Source organism: Zootoca vivipara, chromosome 11, assembly GCF_965207765.1.
Source record: "Zootoca vivipara chromosome 11, rZooViv2.hap1.1, whole genome shotgun sequence".
NCBI classification, from domain to species: Eukaryota; Metazoa; Chordata; class Lepidosauria; order Squamata; family Lacertidae; genus Zootoca; species Zootoca vivipara.
In genome coordinates, this window is record NC_142594.1 from 1,823,286 (window position 1) to 1,842,408 (window position 19,123).

The 19,123-nt window shown below is 42.3% G+C and overlaps 1 protein-coding gene across 1 annotated transcript in view; it reads right to left on the bottom strand.

Annotated features, from left to right (window-relative positions):
* CNTNAP2 (contactin associated protein 2) overlaps window positions 1-19,123 on the bottom strand; it is an 836,988-nt gene that overhangs the window by 252,442 nt on the left and 565,423 nt on the right. Inside the window, exon 11 of the mRNA XM_035101355.3 lies at window positions 5,205-5,311. Within this exon, the coding sequence (XP_034957246.3) occupies window positions 5,205-5,311 (107 nt within the window). The remainder of the gene's footprint in view (window positions 1-5,204; window positions 5,312-19,123) is intronic.

Consider the following 19,123-nt stretch of genomic DNA (forward strand, 5'->3'; position numbering starts at 1 on the left):
TGGAGAGGAGAAGTCCTGGTGGGCACTGGGAAGACAGGCACCCTCAGTCCTCGCAACTGCTTCATCAGCGCGAGACCTCCTAGAAAGAGTTGCTGAGACCACAAGGCCTGAGCTGTGTTTTGTTTCCTTGACTAAAGAGTTAACTTCATTAGCCTCAGGTGATTCATTGTTTTGTTGCTGACCTGTGGGACGCGGGTGGCGCTGTGGATTAAACCACAGAGCCTAGGGCTTGCCGATCAGAAGGTCGGCGGTTTGAATCCCCGCGACGGGGTGAGCTCCCGTTGCTTGGTCCCAGCTCCTGCCAACCTAGCAGTTCAAAAGCACGTCAAAGTGAAAGTAGATAAATAGGTACCGCTACAGCGGGAAGGTAAATGGCGTTTCCGTGTGCTGCTCTGGTTCGCCAGAAGCAGCTTTGTCATGCTGGCCACATGACCTGGAAGCTGTACGCCAGCTCCCTCGGCCAATAACACGAGATGAGCGCCGCAACCCCAGAGTCGGTCACGACTAGACCTAATGGTCAGGGGTCCCTTTACCTTTACCTTTATGCCTGACTCCAGCCCTGACAATAGATTTCCTCCAGTTTGGTTTGATGATTTTATCTCCAATAAATTCCAACATCCATTATTAGAATAACAACCCATAGTTATTTACTTGTTGTACCGTTATATTCATTAATTTGTTCCCAGCTCCATATCTTCCAAACCCATTTCCTGTTGGCCAAGATATCCCGTCCTAATTTTAAAAAAATAGTTCCTTCCATTTTGGCTTCTTCCATTCTTTTTCCAGGCTTGGTGGTTCCCCCCCTCTAAATTAGCTGGGGATCCTTTCTCTCTCAGCTCAAGAGGTTTCTTAATGTCTCTATCAGTGGTTTCATTCCACTCCTCCAGCATCACAACTCCATCATTTGTCTGTTTCCCTCTTCCAGGCACCTGTGTGAAGATCCTCTCCATTTCATCCTCTGCCGCCTCCTGATTTTCCTTTCCACTCTCTTGCTCAGGCAGATCTTGATCAGTATCCTCTCCCCCCAGGTCCTGCTTATTCGTTGCTCTGATCTTTCTCTGATCCGTTTTTGTTCACCATGTTATGCATCTCCGCTCTGAGCTCTTTCAATTGCTCATCCAATAATTGTCTGGTGTGTGTTGAATGGAATATTTGCCATTTTTCCCCCCAAATAATTTTTATTCATTTTTTCAGATACAGAATTACAAAAAACCAAACAAAAACTCAGAATAAAATATAAAACAAAGAGAAAAAAAAGAAACACAAAAAATGAAAAATACAACATAAAAAAAAGAAAAATTCTCAAATCTTATATTGTTTACTTAACATTGTTGACTTCCTCGATTTCCCCTCACTGGGTCCATTATATAATCCAATTAAGCAGTTTTCATCTTATCTCTTAAATTAATCTAACACATTTCATCATTAATACTCAAATATCCTATTCTAAAAATATCATCTATTCTCCACCAATAATTAATCAACTTATCCAAATCAAATATTATTTTCCCTACCTTTATCTTCTATTTCTCCCCTTAGCCTAAAATTTTTTACCAAGAACTTTCCATAAATTAAACTATTTATTCTTATATCATATAAACATTTAAACCCATTATATCCAATTTTAACCCCCCTTCCCCTGAACTCCAGGTCTCCCAGGTTCATCAACGAGTTCCGTAAATCATAAATCATTCCAGTTTCAGACCATTAAAATCAATCAAAAAAGTTACACCCATTACTACCCCTCACCCAACTCCCACCCTGTCCCAGCCTACCCGCCCATTCTTCCTCTATCATCCCCTGATGCCTCCCCATTTCTTCAAATGCTGTACTACAAAACCAAGCAACAAAAATTCTCTTCCCCAGCCCTTTCTCAATTTTTATTCCCTTTGTATTCTGACTCCAGTATGGATCCTGCCCTCCCTCTCTCACTGGGAGGACATTACTCCATGCTGGCTCTTCTTGGGTGACTCCTTGAATCCCCCCCCCCTCACTGGGGGAACCAATTCCATTACACTTTCCAAGACTGGTAGTTGTTTCTCTTGCGTGACTTCACTCTCTGTCCTGACAATTCTGGTTCCTTTCACGCCATTCTGTATTACTTTTACGCAACAATCTGTTATTTCTTATGTCCATCTATAAAAGCAGCAATGTCAAACTCCCTTCATAATTGACAGTTCTCAGTATCAAAAGGGTAAACAAATTCCTTTCTATTGTGACGTCATAATGGCGGCTTGCTGCTTCCTCCCGGGACCCGACTTGGTCAAAGGCCTGGAAACTATGCCTTATGAGGAACGGCTTAGGGAGCTGGGTATGTTTAGCCTGGAGAAGAGAAGGTTAAGGGGTGATATGATAGCCATGTTCAAATATATGAAAGGATGTCATATGGAGGAGGGAGAAAGATTGTTTCCTGCTGCTCCAGAGAAGCGGACACGGAGCAATGGATTCAAACTTCAAGAAAGAAGATTCCACCTAAACATTAGGAAGAACTTCCTGACAGTAAGAGCTGTTTGGCAGTGGAATTTGCTACCAAGGAGTGTGGTGGAGTCTCCTTCTTTGGAGGTCTTTAAGCAGAGGCTCTTTAAGCAGTCTCTTCCAACTCTATGATTCTATGATTCTATGACTTCAGTTTCCAGGGGGATTTTTCGTGAATTTAATTTGAAGGGATTTTCGTGAATTTAATCCTTCTCCCCTTTACCCTGCCTCCGGGGGAAGGAATTAGGTCCAGTCCTTGATGTCCAGCTATAGGCAAATTAACTGCATTTACAGTCCTCTCAATGGGGGAGATCGACTTCCTGTTTAGATCTCCTCCCGTGACCAATTCAATCCAATTAGTAAACAAATTTCTTAAATTTCTCCTTTTACTCATGCTATCCAATGTCCTCATATTTTAATTTTTAGAAAGAACCGATCGCTGTTGCCTGGCAGGGTCGCAGCTTTGTGCTTCCGAGGTAGCTTTGTTCCGATGCGCCGCGATTTGCTCCGACCCCCTGCTCTCTCGTCGCCCAAAAATAGGCAAACCGAGGGAGGGGGGAGCTCGCTTCTGGCATCTGCCAGATCCATGTCCCCAAAAAACTCGATTTGGGTTTCTTCTGGGGGCCCCGCTGGTATATTTGCCATTTGGGGTTCTGTTAGGCTCCACCTTGACAGTCTCTGCCTTGAAAACTGGCATTTGTCTTTTGATAAACAACCAGAGCATCCTTATCCATTTATAATATTTCTTAATCACAAATATTTAAGAGAGACTTTTGTATTGTTTTTCAGCCTGTTCATTAATGCCTCTTCTTATGCCAACAGTCAATTCATGTTCTAGGTGAAATTTTATTGGCAGATAGATTCACCTCAGTTGCAATACATCCTAATCTCGGAATTAATTAAAATTAGGGAGGTTCAGTTGACCTGATGTCTTGAGGGCTAACCTTTAAGGTTCTTATGTGGTGTCTGGGCATAGTAGCTGTTCCTTGCTCTAAGATGTTCCCCACCTCTGAAAACTTTTCATCTCTGGTGAGAAGAAAGGAGGCTCTCAAATTCACATCCCAAGACTGTTGAGGAACAGTTTGTATGAGATTCATCCCTGAATGCAGGGGGATAGATTTAGTGCCCCCACTCTCTTCTCCTCCAGACAGCTGGATCAGAGATCTTGCTGATAATATTAGTGGGGCTCACATGTGCCAACTCAACTGCTGTGCACACAACCTACCAGTTCAGGGCTTTGGACTGGATCATGCCTTTTGAAACTTCCCTTTTTAAAGTACCATGCACACTTCTGGTCATGCAGTTGACCAGAAGGTTGGTGGTTTGAGCCCCCATGGAGGGTTGGACTAGATGACCCTTAGGACCCTTCCAACTCTACAATTCTACAAAAACCGAGTTACCTAGCTTAGAGGTTAAAAATTGCAGAACACTGCCACATTCAGGCCCAGACACCAATTTCTCTGGAGGGAGCATGATCTGTTTTACAAAACTGCTCCTGGATCTTAAGCTTGTAAGATAACATGGCCTGGAAATCTTCTTCTGGCTTAAAGGCTCAGAGAGAAAAGAAAAGTGTCATAGGATTTCATTTTCCAAAGTGCTGTTATGAAGTTGAAACATTTCTAAGTCTGACTTTGGAAAGGGATTTTGTTTCCCAAACAGCAGGAAACTATTTTTACACTCATTGTAAAAATGAAATAAAATCCTCTATATGACTGACTGACTGACTGACATTAGTCTGAAATTCTGGAAGTATTAGGAGAGTAAACATTGCAGTGGCTCCTTGTCCCCTGATGAGCCAGACTTTTGCCATTCCAGAGGCTTTATTGCAGCAGCAGGAGGCGAGAAAACAGGACACTGGCCTCTAAATTCCTGTTCTAACACTGCAAGCAGAACAGATGATGTATAGATGGTATTTAAGACCAGTAAAATTAGCTAAGATGTATAGGATGAGTAGTAAAACTTGCTGGAAATATAAAGAGAAGGATGGTGAATTTTACCATATGTGGTGGACATGCGATAAAATTAAAAGATTTTGGGAAATGTTATATAACGAAATGAAACAGATCTTTAAATATATTTTCCCAAAAAAATCTGAAGCCTTTCTATTAGGACTTATAGGACACAAGATTGTGAAAGAGGACCAAGTATTATTTATGTATGCGACAACCGCGGCTAGAACATTATTAGCCCAAAAATGGAAAACTCAGGAGTTACCGACGATTGAAGAGTGGCAGACAAAAATGATGGACTATGTGGAATTAGCAAGACTGACTAGCGGGATCTGAAACCAGGGAGAGTCAAAGTTCCAAAAGGAGTGGAGTAAATTTGTGGACTATATGGAAAAGAACTGTAGAAGTTTAAAGACACTCGCAGAACTGAAATAAATCCTACGAATTGATTTTAGATAGAAGGAATAAAGAAACTGTAAGACAGGAATGGACAAAAAAACCGACTGGGGGGAGGGAGGGAAGTCAAGGCTCGGCAGAGCAAAGTAAACTAAAATAGAGAATATGTTAATAGCCCTTTATTGTATAGATAGTTTTGCATTCTCATTTGGTGAAGGTTACAAATACACATAATCCCCCCATGAATGAAAGAAAAATATGCATGTTTTAACTTTACTCTCTTCTCAGAGATTCTTAGCATTAAGAATATGAGGTAAGATATTAACTGAAACATTATGCACATTTTACCAATTGAAGTCAGCTGAGACTCCAGGCATCACTTACAGTTATGGCATGTGGCTCCACTGTATCGGGTCGCATCACAGTTGCAAGAGAAGCTGTCCCACGTCTGGGCGCACTTGCCTCCGTGCTCACAGTGATTGGGCACACACCTGTTGGGGTGAGAGAGAGGGAGAGGCAAACAAGCACATCAGGATGAATGAGTGGCTCCATTTTGGGACAGCCCAAACAGCACAGCATGGCAGTTAATCGTCATTATATTTAGGTGGATTAATGTAATACATGATGGAAGGCTGCAGGTCCATTCGGAAACAGGGAAGGGAAAGTGACGGCAATAGGCTATACTTTCTTATGTCCATTACATTTTTACAGGTCACATCCATAACTACTAGTATATATCACACACACACAGAGAGAGAGAGAGAGAGAGAGAGAGAGAGAGAGAGAGAGAGAAGGGAACGCGGGATGGCTAACCCTTTTCAGTCAGTCTGGGCCCCACCCTCTCAGGCCTGGTAGAATAAGGCCTGCAAGGCAGGGAGCAGGTCTTCCAGGACTCACAGCCAAGATGGCCATAAATTTACACCTTGCCCTTCATCACATGGTCAACAGTACTGAAAGCTGCTGAGAGGAGGAGGAGATTTAACAGCTTTGCACCAACCCAATCTTTCTCCTTGCAGGCCTCATCTATAGGCCTAGCTCCAAGTTTTGAGTAGCCCTGGGCAACCTGCCTTCAGTAGTCTCCTTCCATTTTGCATGCCAACCCCCCACCAGTCACCAGCATGCCAGGCCATGCAGAACAATGCTCTGGGTCTGTGTAATGAAGAATACAAGAAGAGTCCTGTTGGATCAGACCAAAGGCCTACCAGATCTGGCATTCCATTCTCACGGTGGACAAATGGATGCCTCTGGGCATGATAGGAGCTCAATAGCATGTCCCACTTGTGATACCCGGGTTTTCAGAGCACCTTGTTTTCAGGGCCATACTGATACTGGAGGTCAAAAAGTGGGGACCTGTGGTCCTCCAGATGCTGCTGGACTTCCCTGGGAGTGGATCCTCTCCTCTACTTTTCCTTCTCAAGTTGGTGGCAGTAAAGGGAGGTTTGGGACGTTGTTTCATTCCACTTCCCCACAGCTTCTGTCCGCACTCCCACGGGTGATGGTGTTGAGGGCCAAAGTCTCTGGACTGGACATCATAGCTGCCAAGTTTTCCCTTTTCTCGTGAGGAAGCCTATTCAGCATAAGGGAATTTCCCTTAAAAAGGGAGAACTTGGCAGCTATGCTGGACATCTACATCTAGTACTGGGAACTAAGTGCCTTGGGACTTCAGGAAGAAGAAAGCACACTCCCCAGGGATATCATTAAAGTTATCTATCCAATAACTTTTGTGCATGAGCCCACAAAGCAGCCTGCTGGACCTGCCCATTCAATGTGGATGTGAAGAAGCTGTGATTTGACCAAGTGTTATAAACTGGGAAAATGTGTATTCTTTAATGTTAGCCCCTTACTTTGCTTGATGACACTTTCTATGATTACTGTGATATTATTCAAACCAAAAGCCGTCTGCTTGGTCGTTGCATGCACCAGTATTCATGAATATTCACCCCTTACTCCTAATGAAACTCTTATTGGCTATTCTGAAGCCCATAAGCAGCTCAGCTCACCAGACAGCCATTTACTGGGTGAATATCTGCATTTTCCTGGAACAACTTTCTCATTGTTTCTTGCAACTGTTGCTGCTGGTCCATCATAAAGCTCTCTTGCTTCCAGTTGCTTTTGTTTTTGGTGTGGAAGGGCTTTTCCACACTTCTGCTTGCTGGTGCCTAGACAGCAGGAGTCCAAGTGGTTTTCCGCTTGACCTGCACTTTCTAGGTACAGGTTCTGAACCTTTTGCCCCTTGCTCCACTCCTTTCCCAGGTAAAACCCACTCTTTAGTGCTAAATCGGAGCAAACATCAATCTGGAGAAACCCTGAATTCCTGTTTGCTCTGACTGAACACTAGAGAGCAGTTTTCTCCAGGAGAAAGCAATGGGATAAGAGAAGGGTGGATAAACCCTAAGGTAGCTCTAGCCATGTCTGGTTCTGGGAACTACAATTCCCAGGAGGCAATACAGTAAGGTGCATATACATTGCAATATTGCTCATGCCCCAGCATTAGGAGTTGGGGTTGAACCCTCAGAAATAGTTAAGTTTTTTCCCCTGAATGCTCACTGAGAAAGCTAAAAAAAATTACAGAACTTTGCCTGAATTGAGTTTGCTCATCACTAAAAACAGGGCTTTTTCAACTGGAACTCAGTTCCAGCATGTCTCAGATGGGCTCCACTGCCATTAGAAGAGAGGTGTTCATGGCGAGTTCTGGCACCTCATTTTCTAGAGAAATAGCACTGACTAAAAATATCATTAAAAACTTACAGCAACTTCTAACCATTATAACTGTGTATACCCCCTCCTGTACATTCTAGCAAATACCTCTTGTCAGCATGTTGAGGTAATGCACAAGAAAAGGAAGAACAGACATGAATACAAAATGGAAAAATTACAGGAGGACATATATTTATTTCTTGAGATCAACAAAATGAGATTTCAAACATTCAAGTTTGACTGGTCCCCATTCTATCAAATATTCTTTTTAAAACAGGAATTACCATAATACTTTTTTGCTTTGGAAACTATTACTTTTCTCTTGTTGCAGTGCGCTTTGAAACCTCATTTCAAAGAACCAATTTGTTGCCCCTTTATTAAATTTCACTGTATCCTGGCTCCGTACAGTTGCTATATTTCCTGATCCATTTTCCTTTCATGTTGAGTTTCTTTTTCACCCAACACAATTTGGGAACCACACTCATGAGGAATTATATTGAGAAAAGATTAGGAGACCTCCCACCAATCAAGGAAGGCAATAAAAATTAAACCTATACTTATCCAGATGCTTCTGGTGTCCCCACAATAGCCTACAAGAGATTGCTGAATCAGAGACAAATGAATTCTAGCTTTTCCCTTCAACATATGGCTTGTATATATTTGACCAACAGCTAATGAAATGCCTTGGCGGAAGGAGAGGACTCTCTAGAAGGCTGCCATTTTGCACTCATTTCTCAGTAACTATTTGCCATGGAAGAGTTGCTTGAATATCCTCCAATAAAACCATTGATTAAAATATTATTCCAGAAATTAGTTGGCAACTCCCATTTTTCTTTGAGATGCATAATACTATGGAGTAGAAAATGGATGCATTGCCAGATAACAAATAAAGCTATTTGCCCCTATTGTCAGAAAATATATTTCCACAAAGTAGATATTGCCACTAAAAGCTCTTTTATCTGTGACCCACCAGGCCACCTGACGGGTGTATGGCAGCCAACAAAGGAGGTTGTCAAGCACCCATCAGGACGCAATCATCTTGTTGCACACAACAACACTAAGCCAAACCAGAGACGAGTGTGAAGAAGCAAATGGGCAGGCTCCCAGACAGGTGACAGGAGATCCTCCCCGGTTGTTTTGCTGCTCCACTGTGCGGCTTATCATATTGCCAAACCAGGCATGGGGGTAAGATCTTTCCAGGCAGATCATGGGCTGTAGCCAAGATTTGTCTTGTGCCACAATCTCGGCAGGAACCTGCTCCTTTGTGCTAAGCTATAACTTGGTATAGCGTCATGTGCGAATGATGGCAGTCGGGCGAGTGGGCTTGTTCAGCTTTTGGGTGTCAGGAGCCTCCAGGGTTCTAGAAGCAGGAACCTCCTGCTCCTTCAGTCCTCTCTGACAGTTGCCTACATCTCAGGCCTGATTGTGGCTCTCAAGTTGCTCAGGCCCACTGTAAGTACTGCAGTAGCTCAGTGACGCAAACCGAGTGCTGCGTTAGCTTTGCTATTTATTCTTCTATAAAGGCCAAATGCATTTCCCTGTGGTTTTCCATTACTGAGACTTGACCCAAATCTGTTTCCAAATTAGATTCACATACAAACACTGTGTGTTTGTGTTTCAACAAAGCTCAGGAGTTCATTGGCACACATGTCCTTCTCCTAGTTGAGCTTGGCAGGAGGAGGGGAAAAGGAGCAGAAGATGAGAAGCCCACTCTTCCCTACCTACATGATATTAGAGCAGGCTGTATCTTCAAGTGTCCTCAAAGCAATGCCACCAGGTGGGTCTCCAGACCCCACTGCCTCTCTCCTTGACCTCACTGGGGGTGGCAGAAGCAGCAGTGTTATCTGGGGGGGGGGCACAATCTGCAAAATCTGCAAGAGGCAACTGTCAGGCAGTGTTTTCTTCAAGGCTTCCACAGAGTTTTTCTGCATTGGGCACATGCTGGGAATTACTGGACATTTTAAAAGGCAGGTAGGTGGCTGGCAGTCATCCATCGCAAGGTGAAGTTGGGACAAGGAGACATGGGTTGGTGGTGGGTCCATCACCATCAGGTGTCAGTATTAGGGTTGACGATATTCCCTTTTTTCAAACTTTATACTGAAATATTGCACAGTAAGGTCCCTGTCACACCTTACTGGAGCAGTCATTGCTTTAGTGAAGAATCTGATCTTTTTTCCTTCCCCGCTTTTCTCTCCCCCCCTCCCCAAATTCTGTTAGCAATTGATGACTGCATGCTTTGCCTTGAAATGTAGTATTTTTTGTGTTACATCTGATCTGAAGAGCTGCTGAAATCTCTCCACCTTTCCTTTGAACTTCTCCATGGGGTGCTGATTAGCCAATCCATTTTGTCTTCCTTGTCTGCCTTTGCCTTGTGTGTCTCCTATTTTATTGCTATAGTGGAGGGGGGGAAGGTTGCTTTAGAGTTGCTCAAAGCTCTTCATCAGGCTGGGTGCTAAAGATGCAAAGGTGGGTTGGGGGAAAGGGAAACTGCTGATGCTAACCAAACCATCTTTGTCTTTGCTGATGCATCCATTCAACAACCTCTCTCTCTGGGACTGCCTGGGGCAGACAGAAAGAGCAGAGGTGGAGCTTCCATATTCCTAGTGCAGTGTTTCCCAACCAGTGTGCCTCCAGATGTTTTGGGACTACAGCTCCCATCATTACTGACCACTGGTCTTGCTAGCTAGGGATGATGGGAGTTGTAGTCCCAAAACATCTGGAGGCACACTGGTTGGGAAACACTGTCCTAGTGTTCCCCCACCTTCCCTTCACTAGTTTTCTGGTTCTCCGTCTCCTTCTGCCTTCCTTTGACTGACACCCACAAGCCTCCCCCTTCCTCTCTTCAATGCCTTCACCTCTCCCTACCTTTCTCTCAAAGGGAGGCTGCACTCCTGTCCTTACCCTGCCCACCTGAACTGAGTACGACTTCGCAGCTGACCTGGTTAGGATTGAACAGTGAGCTGGCACACACAAACTCTTTCTCTCCCTTCAGTTCCTGGGCTTCCCCCTAAGACTGACAGAGCTGTTCCCCCAAGGGGGCTGGAAGTAAGTCCCATTGAACTGAATGGGATTTACTTCAGAACACACTGTCATGTGACAAAGACACATGAGGGCAGAAGCAGCAAAGCAGGCTGGGAAGTGCTGGCACCTCAAACCAAGCTGGGACTCTGCCAACTTTCTTCCTCTGCCATCCTCTCCCATGCATGTTTAGCCCCTCCTCAGGTAGACCAGCTCCACCATCTATCACTGCTTTTCAGGAAATGGGATGGGAACCTTCTAACTCCTGCTGGCTGCTTTTGTATCTCTGTGTATAGCCACCTCCTGCCTCCACTGAATGGGAGCCACCGAAGAATTAGCAGACACTGCTGGAGGATGAAAAAGCAACAAAGACAGTCAACCCGAGAAAGGTTGTCGTTAGCCTCATCAGGTGATGTTCAACTGAGATTTCCGCAGAGGAGACCCACTGAAATTAATAAACATGACTAACATTTCAGTGGGTCTATTCTGTGTAGAACCTAGTTGAATAGCAATGGAAAACTGAAACTTAATTAAGAAGGAAAACTAATTCTCAAGGAGCACAAAACATCCACAGAACTAAAAATCAAGTTCTGTCCTCCTGTAAAGCCAACATTTTTTTGTATTGCAGAGATTCACAAAAGGTTGCCTGGGACTGTCAGCATTTATTTGTGTCTCACATGCAACACCTTCTTTGTGACTATGGCTGGAACAAGGTCAGTGGCTTTATATCATCAATATTATGGTTGCCAAGACCCAGATAAGGGCTAAGAAATGTAACTGCAGAAGCATCGCTTCCTGTATTCAACCTTAATAGTATTGATCACAAGCCCTAATATTTTTCACATTTTATTGTCTTTCCACCTTTTAACAGAACCCCATATAAATTGCAGCACAATGAGGACCCAGCTCCACCAATAAGGTTTAAAATCAACAATTCTCCAACAAACTGGTTGCGGGGCTGCATTTCAGTTACAGTTCTCCATTTATACCTGAAATGCTTTTCTCACCACCAGTTATTTTCAGTTGCTGAAACTAGATATGTAGAGTAAGCTATAAACAACTCATTTTCTGCCGAACATTTTCTAACTAATTGCCTTGAAGCACCACACCGCTGAAGTGTGTGTGTGTGTGTGTGTGTGTGAGAGAGAGAGAGAAATCTATGTACAGACACACACACAAACACACACACACACACACACACACCACCCCACTTCTGAGTCTTAAGACTGGAGTAATTAATCCCCAAACACTAAAAATGAAGAACTTATCAATAAATTAATACAGTGCTAATTAAATCAGAGAAACCAGACACTTGATAAGACCAGGTGACATTGTAAGACCCATTCAGGAGTGAACAGGCGACTACATGATATTGCATATATTTCAAGTGTGGAAATAAAATGTGAAATTTGGTAAACCCATGACCACCTGTTAATTATGTGCCTCCACAGTTGTAGACAGCAAGGCTTCTGAATACCAGCTGCTGAAAACCAGAAGACTGCAGTAGTTTTTAGTGTTTCTAAGCAGATAACAATGAATACAGCTTGCTATTTTATTTTATGTTTGGTAAGCAAGGGGCATTCTTTCACTTTACATTTATTCCATCCACAATTTCAGCATCACAGTAAAATCTATAAGAAAGTGTACCATTAAAAATGCAACTATATCTATATTTAAACCTACATACAGACACATACTAATAGCTTTATCAGCACGATTTTGCTTTCCCCGTCACTGAGTTTCTACAGCACAATAGTGCAATCATAGAAAATTAATTTGTTTTCTTTATTTATGTACACAAGCATATGTTAAAAGTATGCTATGCATAATAAAGAACACCTGTAAGAATTTCTTTTTTGAACCGCAGGTGCTTTCTAAACAAAACACAAAGAAACTTTGAGATATATTTTATCTATTGCATCTTCCAAAGGAGGTGAATCTAATTTAGAATAATTTATTTCTTATACCTTGTCCATCTGACTGGGTTCTCGGGTTATGGGCTATTTCTCATTTATTTTATTAGATTTATACACTGCCCTTCATCAAAAGATCTCAGGGCAGTTCACAAGATAAAAATACAGGATAAAAGGACAGATAAATAGCTAAGACAAAAACATCAAAACAATACCCTCTCCCACAAATACATTTAAAAGGCTCCAGAATATTATACTTGCCAATGAGGTTAATCCAAGGCACTATTATTGCTAATTGAAAACTTTCCCCATCAGTACCAAATAACAAGTCCTAAAATTCTTTCCTAAAATTTAGAAGATAACAAAATTCTATTTGTTAAAAGCAGCTTTACATTTAATAAACTTCTAAAAAATAAACATTGAGCCTCCAGTCTCATAAAGATGGGTCACATTTAAATGTGATGCTAATCCATTATTTGTAGTCTCAAGGATGTGACTTAGAAATTCTAGCTCCAAACCAAAAGGATGTCTAAGCAAGAGCTGTGAAATTATATTGCAATTTTTCCAGTTACAGAGGCAAATTATTCTCAGATTATATATATATATATATATATATATATATATATATATATATATATATGTATGTAATGATGCTAAATAGGTTTTCCCTAAATGATGGGGGACTGGGACAAAAATGCTACAAATTTCAATGAAAAAGCAAGGGTGGGTTACAAAATAATGACAGTTCTTGCAAACATGAGAATTTATCGTTCTCAGATGAATGCAAACTACACTTTAAGTCAGGACAGTCTGCTGATAAAATGGATTACTGAAATTCCAAGGTAAAGAAGAGGAGAAAGGCAATAAAATCATGAAGGAAAAAACTGAGCTATTGCTAGTTTTGAATTGATAGTCTGTGGTATATGAAAAAATGGGGTTTAAGCATGCACGAGATGCGCAGAAAATGTTACAGCATGTATGACGACATAAAACAAAAGGTAAGTTAAAAGGTAAAGGAACCCCTGACCATTAGGTCCAGTCGTGACCGACTCTGGGGTTGCAGCGCTCATATCGCGTTATTGACCGAGGGAGCCGGTGTACAGCTTCCAGGTCATGTGGCCAACATGACTAAGCCCCTTCTGGAGAACCAGAGCAGCACCCGGAAACACCGTTTACCTTCCCGCCGGAGCGGTACCTATTTATCTACTTGCATTTTGACGTGCTTTTGAACTGCTAGGTGGGCAGGAGAAAAGGTAAGTTACTGTAATGTAAAACCGAGAACTTATGGGAAGCAAAATGCTCTTATTTAGGACTGGGATTGTATTAAGGACTTGATTCAGCCGTAGTTTGTGCAACAGTGACTGTTAGCGGGTTTGCAAATCCATCATTATGGTCATCAGAGAAATCAACCAATACTCTGTTTCTCGTTGATGATCCCTGTTGTGGAAGGCCACATCGGGGCTGCCTGACCTTTCAGGAGAGCAGCAGTAAATACGGAATTTGCTCCCCTAAGAAGAAAATGTATTGATTTATTCATTTCTGATTTGATAAGCCTAGCCATAACAAACCAGCAGCTAGATATAATTGCGTGCTATTTTTACCCTCTCCTCCTCTATACCAAGACTCTTCTTTATTTTTGTATGGTAACACATCTTTTTTTACCGAGACACTGCCACTTACAGGGACCTCTGACACATGAAAACAACATTCACTTCTGTTAATGGAGGTTAAGTAGTCGTTCACTAGAACAAAATACAGTGGTACCTCGTTTTATGAACACAATTGGTTCCGGAAGTCTGTTCATAAACTGAAGCATTCATAAACTGAAGCGAACTTTCCCATTGAAAATAATGGAAAGTGGATTAATCCATTCCAGACGGGTCCACAGAGTACTCAATCTGAAGCGTACTTAACCCAAAGTATGGGTGTAATTGGTTCCGGAAGTCTGTTCATAAACTGAAGCGTTCATAAACTGAAGTGAACTTTCCCATTGAAAGTAATGGAAAGTGAATTGCAGTGGTACCTCTACATACGAATTTAATGTGTTCCGAACACACATTTGTAAGTCGAAAAAAATTGTAAGTCGAATCCCATAGGAATGCATTGGGAGAAAAAAATCGTAAGTAGAAGCAACCCTATCTAAAAATTCGTAAGTAGAAAAAATCCTATCTAAACCACATCCAAGATGGCAGACGGAGCTCCATTCGTAAGTAGAAACATTCGTAAGTAGAGTTATTTGTAAGTAGAGGTACCACTGTAATCCGTTCCAGATGGGTCTGCGGCGTTCGTAAACCAAAAATTCGTAAACCGAGGTGTTAATAAACCGAGGTTCCACTGTACCAAGATGTCATAACTTTTTGATCTTACAGTGTCTTTTTGTACTGACAGACTATGGCCTAGTATGCATACACCGTAAATGAGGCGCATACCCTCCAACATTTTGCGATTGAAAATTGGGACATGTGTCTTTTGGTGCTGCACTGCCACGCAAGTCAGCTGACCCCCAAAGCTGAGCAAGTCAGCTGATCGCCTCTCCTGCTGGGCTCCGGCTGCACTGTGTCTTCCTTCCTTCTCGCCCTCTTCCGCCTCTTCCCCTCCCGTGCTCAGTTTAGCCAGGCACCCAACAGCTGAAAGGGAGCTCATGGCACCAACACCCACCGAGAAACCGCCAAGCAGCACCTGGGCCAGTTCTTATGGTGGAACGACCAACTGCAACCTGCCAGGTAGTTTCTTGTGCTGTGTGTGCGGGTGCACTGTGCCTGCCTGTTGCTTGCCCCCCTCCATCCCCACCCCCATGAGGAGGTGGGAGAGAACTGGCGTGAAAAGCCATGGCCAGTCCTAAGGGAGTTGGTGGTTGTGGCGTTCACACAGAGCCCCCGGTCGTTCCACGGACTATTCCCCCCCCAAATAATATTTATTTGTTTTCAAATGCTACAAAATAGGGGGGGAAATCACAAAAAGAACAAAAACAAAAGGACCAAAAACAAAAATAAAACATAAAAAAGAAAAACATATCAATTCTGACATTTTTACTTAACATTGTGGACTTCCTCGATTCCCCCCACAATGGGTCCATTTTTAAATCCAAATTATGCAGTTTTTCATATTGTAATCTCTCAACATTTTCTATTCTAAAAAACATCAACTGTCCTTAACCTATAATTCATCCATTAATCCAGATCTAAATCTATTTTCCCATCCATCTATCATATATTTCATTCCTTAGCCTGAAGTTTAATCCCAAAAACTTTTCAATAAATTCAATATTACTTCTTATATCCTACTAACGTTTAAACAGTTAAATCTAATTCAGCCCCCTCTCCCAGATGAGCCAGCCAGTTCCATAAGTCGTTCTGGTTTCAGACCATCTTAATCAGTCAAAAAATACTGTCCGTTATTAAAACAAGGGAATCTCGGAGCTCGAGATTCCCTTGTCGATCAGCAATGGCGGTAGATCGAAAGTCCCGTTCCACGGACTATTGACTCTGTGCCCCCATATCTATTCTCTTCCATTGCCACCAGCCAGGTTTCCCTAGTAATATATTCAGACGCAGCCAAGTTGTAACGTATTAACAAAGATTCCAGTTTATTGTGAATGCAAACAAAATTTTAAATATTTTGCAACACTGTAATCCGATTCACTCTCTCTGTCTCCCCTCTGTCTCTAACCCACTCTGAATTTCTATGCCTACCACTCACAAGAAACCAACCAAACTAACTAACTAACTGTCTCTCTATTTCCAACTGTCTTCCCCAATGGTCTAAACCTCTGGCTAAGCCTTTTAACAGCAGGTAGGCTCTGCCTCTGGGCTTTTCTATTGGTCTACCTATTAACCCTTTCTCTCCCCCTGTACAGACATTTCCAAAAGAACGGACAAATGCCACATTGGTTGAGGCAGTGGAGGCATTGTGCTGCGTTTTGAGCCAGAGGGGGCAGCGTGGTCACTGTTCTTGGGCAGGGATGGGAGCCAAGCAGTCAAGGAGGGAAAAACCAGGCTCAGGGACAACTGTGCTTTAGTGCAATACTGGGATCATCTGCAGCCCAGCCCAGCAGCTCAACCGCCTCCTGTCTGATGGGCAAGGGACCAGGGTTGCATCGCATTATGACCCATCCAGTCAGTAGGGCAAAATAAAAGGACAATCAGAAACTGGCCGTGTAATATTTATGGCTGACAATTAAAATAGCATGACTAGACATGCATAAATGAGTATCTAACCACATGTCTTTAATTATTTTAATAATTAGGCACTAAAATGGAAACATCTGCAATGCAGCACTCGTATAGGCAGACATCATTCAGTAAACATGTCAAATAATGTTAGCTGTGGTTAATCATTCATGTGAATTTTTCACTTTTCTATTAGAACTGCATTTCTAAAACAACCATGTGTGGTTGATTTTGCTTAGCAAATCAACCACTGCTGAGTAGTCCCATTAGTATTTATGGTGCAACTCTGGTGCAAGTGATTGAGCATTGTGGCTATATATAATTGTATCCCTTTACTCAGGGCCGGATTAACCATTAAGCAAAATAAGCATGTGCTTAGGGCATCAAGGGAAGGGGGCCCCAAAGTAATTTTTCATTGTTGGATTTACCATGGACCATAAGCTACAGCTGAACCAGATTCCACACAAAAAAGGCTCCCACAACACACACACACACACACACACACACACACACACACACAGAGTGAGTGCTATTTTTCTGGAGGTAGGCGGGGGTACGCATACCCCTATACATTTTGTGAATCTGTGTACTTTTGTCCATTTACTGTATTTATTTTCCCCGTTTTGAACTATAAAATGGTGATTTTCTTGAGTCAAATAGGAGTACCCCTAAATATTTTTTTTAGAAAAAAGCACAGTGTGTACACACGTACACACACACAGTAATAATAGAAACGAATGAACACCACAAAATTAGAATCTGGTAACTGGTGAACAGCTACTGGGACCACCAAGGCTCAGTGATCGTTCATATCTTGATCATGTCGGTTGTCCCGTTTGGTTGTTCACTGAGAGTGAGTGCAGCAGCAGCAGCACTCAGTACAGTGTTGCCAGATGTGTGTGTGGGGGGGTTCCCCTCCAAATCTGGAGGTTTTTAAATGCCTTGATAAGAATTTTGGAGAAAACTTTTCTTTGGTTTTTTTTGGGGGAGCATAGATTTTGGAGGCAAATCCAAGAGAACAACTATGCAACAATGCAGGCTGGATGCCTGATCTCTACTATGTATAAAAGCCAATGTGTTACATAAGATCTGATCAAAGGTTCTGATCAAAGACTTTGCAAATAGAAAAGGTAGGTGAAAACTTTTCAAATATAAACTGGAAGTATGCAAGAATAAACATTATTTCCCATATTACTGTAGATTTTGTTTCATTTTGAAAGACAATGTTTATGTTATTGTTTATTATTGTTTATATTTTGAATTAGATATAGGGACACCAAAATATTCCAAGTGCTTCGTAAAGAGGAGGCTACATGCACAATGTGTGAGATTGCAGAGGTTGCTAGAGCACATCTGAATTTTAACTAGCAGTGGACAAAGCCCTTTTTTCAGGAGGGAAATGATTAAATTCAGATACTTCATCAGCTACATTACAAATGTCATCCACAGGTTATCAACATACATTTAAACACAAGGCAAAGGATATTGCTGGCGCCTAACAGCATTAAACAGCACTGAGTTCATTACAAAGACAGATGTTGGGCTAAGGACACATTTAATTAGGTTAGCAAGCTGCATTACTGAGCAAGTTATTATTTCTCTTCCTTTTAACAAATGGCCCCAGAGGGTTGTTAACCATCCATTCTTTTATGTTCTGTTATCAACAGGGGCTACATTCATTTGCAATGCCTTGATTCAAAAAAACTGCCATCTAAGGTGATAGAATTGGGGCTTCTGAAATAAGAACTGTGATGTCCGTTATCAAAAATCTGCCTTGTTACACACACCCATTTCAGACATTTAGAGCCATTCGAAGCAGGGTGGCTGGTGGGTGGGAAGATGCACACTCTCATGTGATATGTTTTCAAAGAAACATGCAAATGGGGAGTTATCACAAGTTGTCTAAAGGGGCTTGCAAGTGGGACACTTCATTATGAGTGCCAGTATTCTGTTCACATGCTTTGAGTAAAGCTGATCTCAATATTAGTCAAAAACATAGGAGACCCATTGGATCAGACAAAAGGCCTATCTCGTCCAACAGTGGCTAACCAGGGAGGGCCCCACAAGCTGGAAGTAAGCCCAATTGTGTTCCCTACTTATTCTCTTTGGGAACATTGCTGTGAAAGGCAGGTCAAGGAAGGAAATTATTTCATCAAGTTGTGCAGTTCCTTTTAGTATTCACAGTGGGATCTGAGGATAGGGGTCTGCAAAATTGGTACACTGGTACACTCCAGTGTAGCTTTGGTTTGTTCATGATGGTGATGATGAGAATCATGACTACTACCCACTGCATTTGTTCCTTCAATTCTAAGTCACACTGTTTCTGTGTCTACCACACTTCAGGTTCTGCAGTCCCTCTCTGAGTCTGGCAGTGACAACTCGCAAGGTGTTCAATGCACCAGCAAGTCTAAGAGAGGGCCATCCAGTGTGGTTGGGAAAAATGGGGAAAATGGTGCCAACTTCACTGCATGCCTCTGAATCCTAGGAGGGAAGAAGCAACACCAAA